Source organism: Branchiostoma belcheri, unplaced genomic scaffold, assembly GCF_001625305.1.
Source record: "Branchiostoma belcheri isolate BF01 breed outbred unplaced genomic scaffold, Haploidv18h27 scaffold2, whole genome shotgun sequence".
Lineage (NCBI taxonomy): Eukaryota > Metazoa > Chordata > Leptocardii > Amphioxiformes > Branchiostomatidae > Branchiostoma > Branchiostoma belcheri.
In genome coordinates this window covers 4802109-4817394 of record NW_017803490.1, presented here as the reverse complement: position 1 = coordinate 4817394, position 15286 = coordinate 4802109, and the positions used below count along the sequence as shown (strand labels likewise).

The following is a 15286-nucleotide window of genomic DNA, read 5'->3' as shown; positions in this document are numbered from 1 at the left end:
TTATTTTTTAATAAGACTTACGCAGTCCAACTTTGATGAGAGCTTCAATTCTCAAGACTTTTGAATTGAAGCCAAGCAAAGATGACATTTTCTCCGCGCTAGATTTAAAATCCTAATGTTACCACTTGTTTTCTTGCTTGCAGGTCAACTTGAGCGCTGACAGGCTTAACAGCAACACACTGCAGAGCAGACTGCAGTGCTCTACAAGTACTGGCTGAACCAGACTAGAACCTAGAAGGATGGAAGCAAGTCAAGCATGCGAACCTGCAAGTTATGTTGGCTTTTAAGTTGTAAAATGCATGAGCAGCCAGCGCCAAACGCCCCCCCCCCAACTCCCCAGTCCACCCCCGATTTTTGCTGTGTCAGTGCTTGAGCGTCATGCTTGCGCTCCGGTATGGAACACATTTTGAACTTCAACATTTGGATGCAAGTCGCGTTTGGAACACATTTTGCACTTCAACATTTGGATGCAAGTCGCGTTTGGAACACATTTTGAACTTCTACATTTGGATGCAAGTCGTGTTAGGAACACATTTTGCACTTCAACATTTGGATGCAAGCCGCGTTTAGAACACATTTTGAACTTCAACATTTGGATGCAAGTCGCGTTTGGAACACATTTTGAACTTCAACATTTGGATGCAAGTCGTGTTAGGAACACATTTTGCACTTCAACATTTGGATGCAAGTCGCGTTTGGAACACATTTTGAACTTCTACATTTGGATGCAAGTCGCGTTTGGAACACATTTTGAACTTCTACATTTGGATGCAAGTCGTGTTAGGAACACATTTTGCACTTCAACATTTGGATGCAAGTCGCGTTTGGAACACATTTTGCACTTCAACATTTGGATGCAAGTCGCGTTTGGAACACATTTTGAACTTCTACATTTGGATGCAAGTCGCGTTTGGAACACATTTTGAACTTCAATGTTTTTCACATTTGGATGCAAGTCGCGTTTGGAACACATTTTGAACTTCAACATTTGGATGCAAGTCGCGTTTGGAACACATTTTGATCTTCAACATTTGGATGCAAGTCGCGTTTGGAACACGTTTTCATCTTCAAATTCAATATTTGGATGCCAGTCACGTTTGCAACACATTTTAATCTACTGTGCATTTTCACATTTCGTTATGCAATGCATTTTTACACATGGATACAACTCGCGTTTGGAACATATTTTGATCTAAAGTTCAAGAGGAATTTGGACTTTTCCATGCCATCATTTTGGGACTAGCTTTTTGTGAATTCGGCTCAAGCACCAGGATATTTGGCAGCTAGGTGAGTTATGTCTATTTTCGTAGCCCATCTGAATAATAAGGCAAAATGAAGTAAATGCAGCTTGACATGTAGCATGGAAAAGCGCAAAAAGGCTATCTAGCCATTGACTAATTCTGATTGGCACACATTTTCGGCAACAATGACGATCATCCACGCATGACTATCTATACTGCTGTTTGGTTGGTTCTTGTGTAGATAGTTGTGTGTGGGATGACGTCCCAAATTTCCTCAGCGATGGAGGTACACCTTGACGTGGTGCTGGGGCTTTTGCTAAGATGCCTCCCCCAAATTAAGTATGGATAACGTTGGGCCGTAGGACAGTACAGCCCATCCGTCTTTCATCGAAAGATTATTATATCATCTTCCAAGATGAGCGGATGTTAATTGTACGAGATGTCAATATTTAATCAGACGCCGTTTAAACAAGCACAACAATGCCCGGCAAAATCAGATGTCCTAAAAAAAATCACTGACGGAATCTTTAAAGGTACATGGCAATTCATGTGTATTTAACCCTATGTTATGATTAGCGTGTTGGAGGATAAATGCGTGTTGACAAAACTATACACTTCACTTTCATGCACGGGGGATAGTGTGGAACAGGGATTCTTAAAATGCTTGGGTCAACGGGAGGCAGATCTAAGGAACCACCAAAAAGTGACCACGATGACCAGGTGGTCTTACAGTGGTGGTCAAACGTATTGTAATGGTTTGTCTGTAAAATGCTGTCAGGGAACACAAGGCTTTGGTGACTTACCAGATTCGCGTACAGTCGAAAGGCAACCCAGCAGAACAAGGTTTAAAGTTGCATTCTGTAACTTTAGGGCCATAAGAAAAGTAAATTTCTGGTCATTTCTTTGCAAAGTATGTTGAATCAACTCTACTTCATTGGAAATAAGTGTCATTCAGGAAGTGAAGATGCCAAACTATGACGCCTTACGAGTGTGTTTAAAGACTTCAAACAAAGCTGTCAGCCATGTTTATTTGGTGACATCACAAGCTGAGTGCGCCTCGTGTGGGCTGTTTTAGCGCCAACCATAAATGCCAGAAACTTGAGATTATTACACAATTATGTTGAAAATGTGCAAAACCAACTACACAACTGTCATCTGGACTTTAGATACAATATATAACCCATTATAACCACTATGGCCCATGTCTACAATAATTATTATTCATATGATATAAAGCATAACAACAAAGAGAAAGAGTGAACAAAGAGAAAAAGACATTCAATATACATCAATATGTAAGATGCAAACTTATGTAGCAAGCTGTAACTTGCAGCAAAAACAGAAGTCTATCAGCAGTTAGTTCAAACATCCATCACTCAGCTTTGTCCAACAATAAAAGTGATTAAGTAACAAAATCAACCAGATCATCAAACAATCTATCAAAATCTTCTTCACACAAGTCAAAACTATGAATTAACTCCACTATATTTGGTCTACAATAGCCCCGCCCACCTCCCGTATGTGACAAACATGCAGCCACTCTCTAATTGGCCGAAGCACAAACTGCCATGCAATCATTGGTTGAAGGGTTAATTCTGATGGACTGTTAGGATCAATCGATTCAGCGTTGCAGACTCTGGTAGACAGCGGGCCTCAGCTCCTGGTAGTCGTCACTGGGCTGGGGCGGCTGGACGGTTTCCATGGGAACCTCGTACTCGTCATTGGCACTTCCGGTTGGTGATTGAACGGTTTCCATGGGAATTTCGTACTCGTCACTTCCACTTCCGGGTCGTTGTGACGCCATCATTGGATTTGGAACATTTTCATACTGCCTGTCACTGAGGTCCTCAACGTCTAGAAATGTAGAATTAATATCGGTCATTAATATTCTAGCACTGATTGCTGAACTTGCATGTTTTGCAAGATCTCATGGCCATAGTGAGTGTTTCAGTACAGAAGGGAGAGTTTAGTTCAAAACAAACCATCAGGCAACTCTTGTTCCTTACCTCCGTCTTTCTTATCCCCACCTGCTCGTTTCTTCCGAATCACGAAAAACACCACGGCTGCCATCACAGCTACGCCTGCAAGCGCTCCGATGACGCCGCCAACAATACCTCCTACATTTGGTTCTCCTGAAGTGTCAATGGTGTCTGTTTATATAATAGTATTCACTGGTCTTACATCCAAGGTAATGACAACTTAACTTTGATGGTGAGATTCATAGGTGACATCGGTCATTCTTTCAAAATGTCAAAATTATAAGAGTTACTGTGATTTGTTAGGTTTACACTAATCAAATCAAACAATGACAAGAGAATTACATCCTGGCTGCATACATTTCTTTTTATAGTTTTGACCAAGGACATTACAGATTGAAGTGTCCTTGTTTTGACCAAGTGCTGACAAGTAGTTAGAGACAGACTGTTACTGTTAGAAAGCCATTAATGGTTGTCACCTGTTCTTGGGGCACTTGTGACATCCTGACCTACAAGAAAACAAAATATGTGTAGGCCGAGTAAGTAAAAGCACTGCACACACAACATAAACTAAAAGAAACAAGAAATCTGACATTCCAAATCTTCTAGAAGTATATAATTGTGCATAATGTTCCACAACAACCACTGAGAATATTCATAATAAAAGAACTCATGAACTGTAGTAGTAATAGCACTTGGAGTTAACTTGTCACTTACGTGCCTATAAGAATGTAAAGTATTCTGCAGCTGCCCCTATCACTTACCTTGAAGTTCATTGACAGTTAACTGCACACTAGCAGTATCACTGTCATACGCATGATAGGCTGTACACACGTATGTGCCAGTATGGTTCATAGTGAGGCTGCTGATCCGCAGGGTGGCTCCTGTTGCTGTGAAACTGCTGTCCTCTTGTTTTGTCCAGTTGAAGCTGGCCGCAGGTTTACTGTCTGCTGTACAGGTGACGTCAAATGTACCTCCGACGTATCCTGTGACAGGTCCGGAAGGCTGTATATTCACTGAATTCAGCTCTGGAAAACAGTATCCTCAAGCTATTAAAGAAGAAATTCAAATCATTTCCTTTCGATGTGAAGATTACGTCAGTTTTCGTCAGGTTACGTTTTGGTTATTTTAATGGGTTGAATGTATTGTACCGCGTTGGGCTATAAGAAGTAATTATTTACAGAAAGCATGAGAAGCTAAAGACGGGCGATAGATAAGAGCACTTTGAGTTACAATGTATTTGTATGCGATACTAGTACTATTCTTACACGACACAGCTCGCGATATATTTACAAATGTATTGTCAGATACTTACTGTATATGACAAGCTTATGTATGATTTCTGATGGTCCAGAAGCACATCTATAGTCCCCATCGTCTGTCTCTCTCACTCCTGTGATGGTTGCAGTCATCACTGAGTCAGGAGTAACCGTGAACCTGCCGGTCAGACCGGCTGCTGCCATGTTGGTCTCATCGTAAAACGGCGCGGAAGGTGACGATGCCCCGAGTGGTGTTTGAATCGCCACAAGGTATTTGATTGGAATTACTGGATTTTTCTCCCAGAGTTTAGTCACTCCGTCATAGGGAACTCCAGTACAGGAGAGAACAGCGGTACCACCAACAGGAAATGCTCTGGTGTCGTTGCTGACTTGTCCATAAACATCTGCATAAAGGGGGACTCAATTAATGCATGAAATAACACAAAAACACGTCAAGAACGATATCTATTACTTCACAATTTTGTGTTCAAATCATTAAAGAAACATGCCAACGAAATTTTAAAAACACTGAGATATTATACGTAATCTGATGCTATATCAAGTTGCTTTATGCCATTTTAGCTCGATTGTCTAGCTGACTGATCTGCTAAACAAGAGAGCTTTGTTGCTTTGCTAACGTTATCTTGGCAAATAAATGACACGATAGGGAAAGGTATACGATTGATCTAGAAAGTAACCTGAAAACTCATATTTTAGACTTTAAATTAGAGGACCTTACCTGTTATTGCCTGGGTAAAGAGGTACAAGTACAAGCAAAGTATGCTCGATGAAATGCCCATATTTCAAGCCGTTTTTGTGCCAAAGACGTCAGCAGTAACGACAAGAAGAACAGGTTTTAGCCTTCCGCCACCACGGCCGCAAAGTCGAAGGTTAAAGGTGAAACATATTGTAAACAATAGTGTGGCATATCATAGCCTGGTTATCAAACCTATTATAGCTCCCGAGTCCTACATCCTAGCCTGGTTACCAAACCTATTAAAATAGGTCTGGTAACCAGGCTAGGATGTAGGACTCGGGAGCTATAATAGGTTTGGTAACCAGGCTAGGCGTATCAGATAAGCTGATTGTTGACAACACAAATAGCGTATACATAATGAGGCTTGTTATCTTACATCTTGCACGTTTGTAGGGACAGCGAGAGTGATTAGAAAAAGGAGTCGTTATGAACAACTTTCTATAGGTATTTGGTAAATTGCGGGTTTTGTAAATTTCCGACCACTTCTTCTTCACGATTATGACCTCTTATTTCTGTAATATACGTTTATTACAGTGATAAGAGTATCATTTATTATATGTAACGTTAGGTATATATATGTAACGTTTAGTACATGGTACGGATAGGGTGTACATGTACATATATAGAAAAGATGAAGCCAAAGAAATTTTTGGAGTAAGCTACTTAAAAATGCTTCTTAGTTTAATGATATAGTGAACTGTTTTGAGTGAACTTTCTTGAAGGTTAATCTTTACGTTATGTAGTCAGCAAGTAACATACCGTAGAAAGACTTGAATTACAAAAGAACATGTTTTATTCAAAGTGCCATTCTACAACATTCTACAACACTCAATTGTCAGAGTCCCCACTTCAAATCAACTACATTGTACATACAAATCCACGTATACAGAAATATAACAGATTTTATATAAGCCGAATGTATATGAGCAAACTACAAACAACTGCCGTTTAGGCTTTAGATGCAATATTCAGCCTATTGAAACCATAATTACCCTTTTTTACGAATAATTATCGTATAAAACTGATAGAGACAGTCGGAATCTGTCTATTCAGTGTTTCTGCAGACTCTGGTAGACAGCAGGCCTCAGTTCTTGATAGTCGTCACTGGGCTGGGGTGGCTGGATGGTTTCCATGGGAACCTCGTACTCGTCACTTCCGCTTCCGGGTCGTTGTGACGTCACCCTTTGATTCGGATGTGGCACATTTTCATACTGTCTGTCAGCGAAGTTACCAACGTCTGGAAAGATATGGAAATTATATATGATATGACTGTGATTATGACATTTTGACCAATGGCTGATCAACAAGTTTGTAATATCACATGACTTCTATAACAGTGAGTAATGATGCTGACATGAGGAAGGTTGCAGTGGACAGGGTCAAAAATATCTTTTTACTTTTTTCTTGGAAAAAAGTTTAGTTATTAGCACTTCAGTGATGCTTATGTAAGATTATAATATAATATTTCGAAAAATAATATTCTATGCTATGAAATATAATGCGTTTTAGTAGAGGCAAAAAAAGTTGTAAGAGTTGTGACAAAAGAAATCCATTTTCTATACCTTTTTTCCCGCCATTCTTTGCCGTCCTGGAACGTAGAAACAGGAACACTGCAGCGCCCCCTACCAGTAACCCGCCGAAAAAACAGCCAACTGCAGCTCCAGCTACAGCGCCGGAACAATAGTTCATGTCTGCAAAACAAACTCTATATGAAGTAGGCTCCTCCATTTAGAAAATCTACCTTTCACAGAAATAAAATCTCCATTGATCACCAAATAAACGCTTGAATAGTATGAAAAGGCAACTTGAGGATTGTACAAAATGTATGTCAAATTGTGGCACGGTCATTCGATTCTCATAAAATAACAAATGTTTTATTTAGAGAATACTCAAATGGTTTGTATGGAATTTTAAGTTCCAACTATTACATAAGTCAGTGAATGAATTTTTACCTGTTGGCGGGACTGGAGTAACATTCGGACCTACACGAAGACAACACATCCGATATATGACAATGTTAGTAAAACACACTTCACAGCACAGAACGTGACAGAACTATAAACTGTTACTAGTATCATGTCTGATACAGATGGATGTATTACCATAAACGTTAATCTTTGTTAGGGTGGTTCTTCATAATAAAACATGTCATGAACTCAAATACATTATAGTAACATTAATTACCAGAAGGTAACTCATCAGTTAAGTGTCTAGAAAATTGTAAAGGATTCTACCCATATCACTTACCTTCACTGACTGTCAACTGCACACTTGCAGTATCCCTGGCATACGCGTGGTAGGCTGTACACACGTATGTGCCAGCATGGTTCATAGTGAGGCTGCTGATCCGCAGGGTGGCTCCTGTTGCTGTGAAACTGCTGTCCCCTTGTTTTGTCCAGTTGAAGCTGGGTGTGGGTTTGCTGTCTCTTGATGCTGTACAGGTGACGTCAAATGTACCTCCAACATATCCTGTGACAGGTCCGGAAGGCTGTATGCCCACTGAATCCAGCTCTGGAAAACAGTATCTTATCAAGTTATGTCATATCGAAGAAGGGATTTGAATCATTTTCTATGTGCATGGAATTCAGTTTGCTTCGTGTTAATTTCTGGTTATTTTCCTTATGTCAAGGGTATTGTGTGGGTAAGAAGAAAATTATTCCTTATAGAAAAAATGCGAACCGTTGAAGGTGGACGGTTAATAAGATATAAACCTTGAGTTACAATGCATTGTATGCGAAGGTATTCTTACAATTACACCTTGAGACATATTAACAATATCTTGTACTAGTAACGTTACACTTACTGTATGCAACAAACTTATGTATGATCTGTGAAGGCCCAGAAGCACACCGATAGTCCCCATCGTCTGTGGCCCTCACTCCTGTGATGGTTGCAGTCATCAAGTCTTCAGTAACCCTGAACCTGCCAGTCAGACCGGCTGCTTCGATGTTGGTCTCATCGTAAAACGGGTCTCCATATGATGACTGCCCGAGTGGTGTCTGAATGACCACAAGGAACTTGATCGGAATTACTGGATTTTTCTCCCAGTGTTTAGTCGCTCCGTCATAGGGAACTCCAGTACAGGGGAGAGTAGCGGTACCACCAACAGGAAATGCTCTGGTGTCGTTGCTGACTTGTCCAGAGACAGCTGCACAACGGGAGACCCAGTTAATGATTTATAAAATTTTACTAATGCGATTGAATTCAGCTGAGTTACTCAGTACTTGTAATACGATGCAATCTTACCATGTGTTTGTTTTACCTGACCGCTATACCTGTCAAAATCCCATCTTTTTTTCTGTAGGCTAGGGTCAATCCTACTCTAAAGGTACTTACTTGTGTTGTACTCAGCATAGAGAGTGACAGGGGATTGTGGCCGATACTGTCTTAGCTTTAAGATCAGTGGGAGTTTGTGTATTATTCTTATTATATTGAATTATTCACAATTTAAAGAATATTTTGTCAACGTTGCTTGCTTTCTGATATTACGAATGTTTCTCAAGCAAGTCGCATCCAACTTACAGCAACTGTGAAGTATCGATACCTCTGATTTAAAACAACAAAATTGAACTTGTTAGCTCTGACAATCTTTATCGATGTTTATACTGTTTCATGAATACTTACATGTGTATATGTAATGTTACTTTTGTATTTGTGTAGACAATAAATAGATGCTTACCTAGAGAAAGGCATACAAAGCACGCTAAGATCCAAGTGCCAGACATTTTCAGACAGGTAACAGGACGATGGTACAGAAAACAAGAACTTACTTCCGGGTTGAAAGGTCAAGTACGACAAAGAAACAAGCCTATTTTTTTATTTTGACAACAGATATGAGTCCACTGGTTGTTATTTTTGGTATGCTTCACTACGTGGTCGTAATTATTTTATTCGTATCATTCTATTATCACGACCGTGCTTGTAAAGCTTTGTCACTTTGTCAAAGATGACGTCATACGTCTGCTGTTAATATACGTCGTATAAGTAAAGCAGCTGAAACATTGATTGCTTGTCTATTTCTATACATACCAGTGGTCTTTTGAAAGATACTTCTGGAGATATGGTGGTGCAAACTGCTAGTATCTTGCTTTCTTGCACGAGTTACTGTCCTGGTGGCAGAAAAAGAGAATCGATCGTCTGATGACTTGCACCCCTCGCTCCGTAGTGGACCCGTCCGAGAAAATTGTTATCCACGCGTCATGATTAACATGGGATTAATTGAAATTTTGAAACCCACAGTTCGAGATTATCTTTAATCATAGGAGGCTCTTGATGTCATGAAATCATAGTCGCAGAGATGTAACTAAAGTTAGTCCAAGTTGAATTATTATTATGTTGTCCCCTAACTTTGAACAAATCTCAATCAGATGTAAGGACCTGGCTAATTCTTAGTGCTTTAGGCGTGTTTTGCAACATTTAGTACGCCTAGCATTGCATTACCTATATTGCCGGCAGAGGTAGGGGGATGTGAATGGGCAAAATGTGCAATAGTAGTGAGATATAATATTAGTATGTGCAAATGATCCACATATCTGCTTTAATTGGACGATTATCCTCAATGTCAAATAGTGTAAAAAAACAGACACATAAAAGTAAATAGGTTAACAAACTGTAATGTTTTTACTCTGGAATACAATTTTTTTCTAATCTGACTCAATTGTCGTAGTCTTACAGTAGCAGAAAAAAAAACTTAAAGTGTGAAAGAATGTTTTATTTTCAAATCGTCATGACTATTATTGTCTTCTTGATGTTTGTATCATGTATTTGTATTTATGGTTTTAAACAATAAAGGAAATAAAGAAAACATTGACTGTTATAGACACCACTGAGCACACCAAACTCAACAACAAATCCACGTATACAAAATATAGATAAGCTTATAAGTAACCTTTATGTACATGTGCAAACACACCCAACTGAGACCTCCGCTTATATTTCTAAAAGCAACATGACAAAATTAAAATTCATAACGTGACATGTAAGAGGCACAATTGAATGATCCACAAAAGGAAAAGCACACAAAGTAACCTTTAATATGGTCTACTGATACAAAATTTCTAATGTTGTTGCAGCAAAATAAAATTTGATAGCAATGAGTCAAAAAGTTATTGGATAAGGCATTCTCCATTGTCCAAGTCAACAAATCAAATAAGTCAGCATCGAAGAAGTTTAGACTTTCAGATAGATCATTTCGTCATACAAATAAGCAACTGGATACATTCTCTAATTAGCCAGTTATTTCTGACCCACTACCTTTCATCAATGACTGAGAATGAGTATGAGAACAGGTTTTATCAGTATATAAATCTGAATCTAAATCTAAATGAATTTAAAAATCCTGATTACCAAATCAATCAGCCAATCAATCAATCAATCAATCGTTATTTTAAGCAATCATCAATCAAGCAATTAATAAAACAATATTAATGCACTTATCAAAGTCGTCTTCTTCACGCGTCTCAAAAGCGACGTCTGCATATTTGGTCCACAATTCAGTGTCTCTGCAGACTCTGGTAGACAGCAGGCCTCAGGTCCTGGTAGTCGTCACTGGACTGAACGGTTGTTGACGCGGTTGGTGGTTGGATGGTTTCCATGGGAACTTCGTACTCGTCACTTCCGCTTCCTAGTTGTTTTGGCACCACCGTTCGATGTGCCACGTTTTCATAAAGTCCATCAGCGGGGTTCCCAACATCTGGAAAGATGTAAATCTCTGTTATTCTGTCACTGAGGACGTTCAACATTTGTAATATCACACGACTCTTGTAAAGTAAGTTGAATCTGTAGAAGGTGGAAAGAACCAGAGTCGTTTCTTTTTCGTTCTTGTGTTGGAACAAAACACATTATGGACGTTAATACTAAAAATAATTTTTTGCTCCAACATATATATAACAAGTATCTATATAATGATAATGTAATACATATATATTTTAGAATAGAAGTGATAGTTTTTGTAAGAAGTGTTAGATGACAAAATTTTCAAATTTGATACCTTGTTTCCTCGCAGCATTCTTTCGGATCCTGCAACGTTGGAACAAGAACACGGCAGCGCCCCCTACAAGTAACCCGCCGATAGAACATGCACATCCAACTACAACAGTTTTGAAGTCCCACCCAGTCCCACCTGCAAAACAAATGCTACATGTAGCATGTGCATACACGGTGTTAATTTCGAATGGACTGTATCATTTATTGGTTCATAATGGAATAAAGCGTTTCAGCTATTGCATAGGTCAATTCATGGTATTTACCTGTTTGGGACACTGGAGTAACATTTGGGCCTATAAGAGGGCGACATAAATGACAGTGTCAGTAACATGGTAACAATAATGTCAGCCACACCGAGCATTAATCTGTAACAATTGGAAAGGATATAGTAACCGAATGTTAGTATACCATAAAAAGGATAATTCAACAGATGACTTGATGACAAAACACCAACTCAAATAAAAAAAAGACCTTGCTGATTTTACTCGAGGAAAAGCAAGAATGTATACCTTCTGTTTGTCTTCCTGGTGTAGTGGAAACAGTGTTCGGCTCTATAAAGGGTTGAAACAATTATTTTGCTATTTTGATCGAGGAATTATAGAATTGCTTAAATGGCTGTGTCAAATTTAAACATGAAAATATTTAGGTAAAGTTCAACCATGCAAGTCTTAGATCATTCACCATAAGAAATCTTCGAACCGCTGTCTTGTTACCCCCCCCCCCATGAAATATTACACACCACACATGTAATAATATCACCCTCATTGACAGTCAACTGCACACTAGCAGTACATATATGGTAAACTAATGACAGTAAATGTTACACATCAAGAAAAATCTCAACAGAGGACAACAAAGGGGACTAAACAAAAGCACTAAAGCCTGCAAGTGAGTTAGCATGGGAATGAATGTCAAGTATAAAAAAATCACGGGATTTGTTGATTTAACGTAGTTTTACCTTGAATCAAGTAAATCAAGACTGATAACTAGTAAATTTACCTGACGCATGTTCAGTTTGCCACCCTGGGGTAATGGACGACGAACTCAGTCCTATAAATGATGTTAGACAATCATTTTCACTTTTCTGATTTTACTTCACTATAATAGTTAGCGAGGAAGCCTGTGCCAAAACATAACACGGATATAAATAAATGTATTGAAAACTCATCTTTGTTAAATCATTCTCGATTTCCATGCTGAACATAAGTCACATGAACGCCATGATCAAAACATTACAATAGTAGTAATATCACTTAAAGTCTAAGGAAGGATAAAAGGATTCTCCCCATATCACTTACCTCCGTCAACCGTCAACTGCACACTAGCAGTATCACTGGCATACGCATGGTAGGCTGTACACACGTATGTTCCCCCTCCGGTAATTTTAAGATCGTTGATCCGCAGGGTGGCTCCTGTCGCTGTGAAGCTGCTGTCCCCTTGTTTTGTCCAGGTGAAGTTGGCAGCAGGTTTGCTGTCTGCTGTACAAGTGACGTCAAACGCACCTCCAACGTATGTTGCGACATGTCCTATACCCACTGAACGCAGCTCTGGGAAGGATGGTTCATCATTATGTTGGTCAAGTGATATCAACAAAGATGCAAAATCTCGGCGTTTGATTTTGGCTTGGTCGCCAAACCTATTTTAGCTTTAATTTAGCTATTCGAGAGGAAAGAGACTCGGTAGCTAAAATAGGTTTCCTAACATCAAAGGTGATTTTGCATCCTTGTTGATATCACTTGATCAACATAATGATGAACCACCTAGTTTAATTTCACACCATATTTATTTCTGTTTGCTTCCATTTTTATTGACTGATATTATTTTTACATTGTTCAAAGTATTCAAAGCAGAGGAAAGGCAAACGAGATGGTCGACGGTAGTTATAAACAATGGAACAATTGTATGCAATTACACTGACTAGAATTATATACATTCTACATTCTATATACATACTATATACTAGAATTGACATACATTTGTACCAACATAATACAATATTTTGTGGTGCTTACTGTATGTGACAAGCTTGTGTATGATCTGAGATGGTCCAGAAGCACATCTATAGTCCCCATCGTCCGTCTCCCTCAGTCCAGTGATGGTTGCAGTCATCAAGTCTTCAGTAACCGTGAACCTGCCAGTCAGACCGGCTGCTGCGATGTTTTCCACATGGTAAAACGGCGCTCCGGGTGATGACTGCCCTAGTAGTGTTTGAATGGCCACCAGGTACTTGATCGGAATTACTGGATTTTTCTCCCAGTGTTTAGTCGCTCCGTCATAGGGAACTCCAGTACAAGAGAGAGTAGCGGTACCACCAACAGGAAATGCTCTGGTGTCGTTGCTGTCTTGTCCATTCACAGCTGCATAGATGTAATGGGAGATCCAATTACTTAAATGGATTAAATGGTCTTTGAATTTCATCCTCGCTACGTGGGGCAATGCTGGTAAGATTTATTTATTTATTTATTTCTGTATTCATTAACCAGGGTGGCACTCATCAGTGACTTACCACTGCCGTTCGCAGTGGCCCTGGGTGAATATGGCGCAATTAAGTCTGGCATGGATCATTAAAATTTTGCAAACATGGCAAGTCAATATGCATGGCATTTGTTGCTGATTTATATGGACAACTTATGGAAAACAAAAATGAATACCTTCTGTATGCCTTTCTGGGGTAGTGGAAGGAGTGGAAGGGATACCGGTGTTCGGTCCTATAAATAATTTCAAACGGTTCATAGATATTATATATCTATACATATGGAACGGATATAAATGAAAGTATAACATATAATTCACCTGCGTCGAATACAATGAATATAAATCATGAATCTGCACGTGGATACAGTTCAACTGCGCTATTTGTTTTCTTGAACATCGAAAGGGCGTGAGCTAAATATCATTATTTCTCATTCGTATATTTTGCTGATAATGACCATCGCCCCCCCCCCCCAAAAATGTTACATTCTACGCTCACTTACCTTCATTGACAGTCAGCTGTACACTAGCAGTATCACTGCCATACGCATGGTAGGCTGTACACACGTATGTGCCAGTATCATTCATAGTGAGGCTGTTGATCTGCAGGGTGGCTCCTGTTGCTGTGAAACTGCTGTCCTGTTGTTTTGTCCAGTTGAAGTTGACTGTGGGCTTACTATCTGCTGTACAGGTAACGTTAAATGTACCTCCAACGTTCCTTGTGACAGGTCCGGAAGGATGTATATTCACTGAATGCAGCTCTGGGAAGGATAGTTTATGACGTACTATGAACAAAGATGCAAAATCCTGAACTTTACACCATGTTAATTTCTATTTATTGCCATTATTCAAAGTATTATAGTTGGGGATTCTGGGAAGATTATTATCTGCAGAACTTCTGGAAGTTCAAACGAAGCTGATATTGCGATTTGTATGGAATACTTCTTACACGGACAATTGCAAGAATGGCATAATTCTACTGTGACATAATGATGATATCTTATGGTGCTTACTGTATGTGACAAGCTTATGTATGATCTGTGAAGGCCCAGAAGCACATCTATAGTCCCCATCGTCCGTCTCCCTCACTCCTGTGATGGTTGCAGTCATCAAGTCTTCAGTAACCGTGAACCTGCCGGTCAGACCGGCTGCTGCGATGTTGGTCGGATCGTAAACCGGTGCTCCAGGTGACGACTGTCCCAGTGGCGTGTGAATCGCCACAAGGGACTTGATTGAAATTTCTGGATTTTTCTCCCAGTGTTTAGTCACTCCGTCGTACGGTACTTCAGCACAGGAGAGAGTAGCGGTACCACCAACAGGAAATGCTCTGGTGTCGTTGCTGTCTTGTCCATTCACAGCTGCACAACGGGATACTCAATCAATAGATGAATTTTGACAAGTCCGTTGACGCTGACGTCACAGTTTTGCTAAATCCTAACTTGTTACAAATACGTTGAAAAACGTTAGAGCCAACTGACACTCTTTGGTTGCTTTATGAATACATGTACTTCACGGGTTCAAAATGCCCTACCCAACGTGTACGTGTACATCTTAGTATGTTTGTAGACAGTAGGAAATTGCTTACCTAGGCAAAGA

The 15286-nt window shown here is 39.6% G+C and overlaps 2 protein-coding genes across 3 annotated transcripts; both read right to left on the bottom strand.

The window, feature by feature from the left end:
* Positions 1-2299: 2299 nt before the first annotated feature.
* LOC109468624 (protein SLG1-like) lies at positions 2300-5234 on the bottom strand. Its single transcript, XM_019766939.1, has 6 exons — positions 5216-5234; positions 4533-4880; positions 3982-4245; positions 3697-3726; positions 3248-3373; positions 2300-3095 (listed from the first exon to the last, which is right to left on the bottom strand). The coding sequence occupies exons 2-6, from the start codon at positions 4678-4680 to the stop codon at positions 2863-2865; spliced, it is 801 nt and encodes a 266-aa protein (XP_019622498.1). The 5' UTR covers positions 4681-4880; positions 5216-5234; the 3' UTR covers positions 2300-2862.
* A 769-nt stretch (positions 5235-6003) lies between these two features.
* Positions 6004-9042, bottom strand: LOC109468604 (coxsackievirus and adenovirus receptor homolog). Of its 2 annotated transcripts, XM_019766915.1 has the most exons (6): positions 8913-9042; positions 8037-8381; positions 7481-7744; positions 7186-7215; positions 6796-6924; positions 6004-6470 (listed from the first exon to the last, which is right to left on the bottom strand). In XM_019766915.1, the coding sequence occupies exons 1-6, from the start codon at positions 8956-8958 to the stop codon at positions 6283-6285; spliced, it is 1002 nt and encodes a 333-aa protein (XP_019622474.1). In that variant the 5' UTR covers positions 8959-9042; the 3' UTR covers positions 6004-6282. The 2 variants fall into 2 exon arrangements, with proteins under 2 accessions (XP_019622474.1, XP_019622475.1); XM_019766916.1 differs by lacking the exon at positions 7186-7215.
* Between the last annotated feature and the right edge of the window lie 6244 nt (positions 9043-15286).

Bases quoted from the DNA above. Each gene is read 5' to 3' on its own strand.
- LOC109468624 (XM_019766939.1), bottom strand. From the start codon at position 4,680: ATGGCAGCAGCCGGTCTGACCGGCAGGTTCACGGTTACTCCTGACTCA. The intron at 3,727-3,981 runs GTAAGTGATAGG...GTTTTCTTGTAG, and splicing joins AACTGTCAATGAACTTCAAG to GTCAGGATGTCACAAGTGCC. The intron at 3,096-3,247 runs GTAAGGAACAAG...CTACATTTCTAG, and splicing joins TGGGGATAAGAAAGACGGAG to ACGTTGAGGACCTCAGTGAC.
- LOC109468604 (XM_019766915.1), bottom strand. From the start codon at position 8,958: ATGTCTGGCACTTGGATCTTAGCGTGCTTTGTATGCCTTTCTCTAG. The intron at 7,216-7,480 runs GTAAGTGATATG...GTCTTCGTGTAG, and splicing joins GCAGTTGACAGTCAGTGAAG to GTCCGAATGTTACTCCAGTC. The intron at 6,471-6,795 runs GTATAGAAAATG...ATATCTTTCCAG, and splicing joins AAAGAATGGCGGGAAAAAAG to ACGTTGGTAACTTCGCTGAC.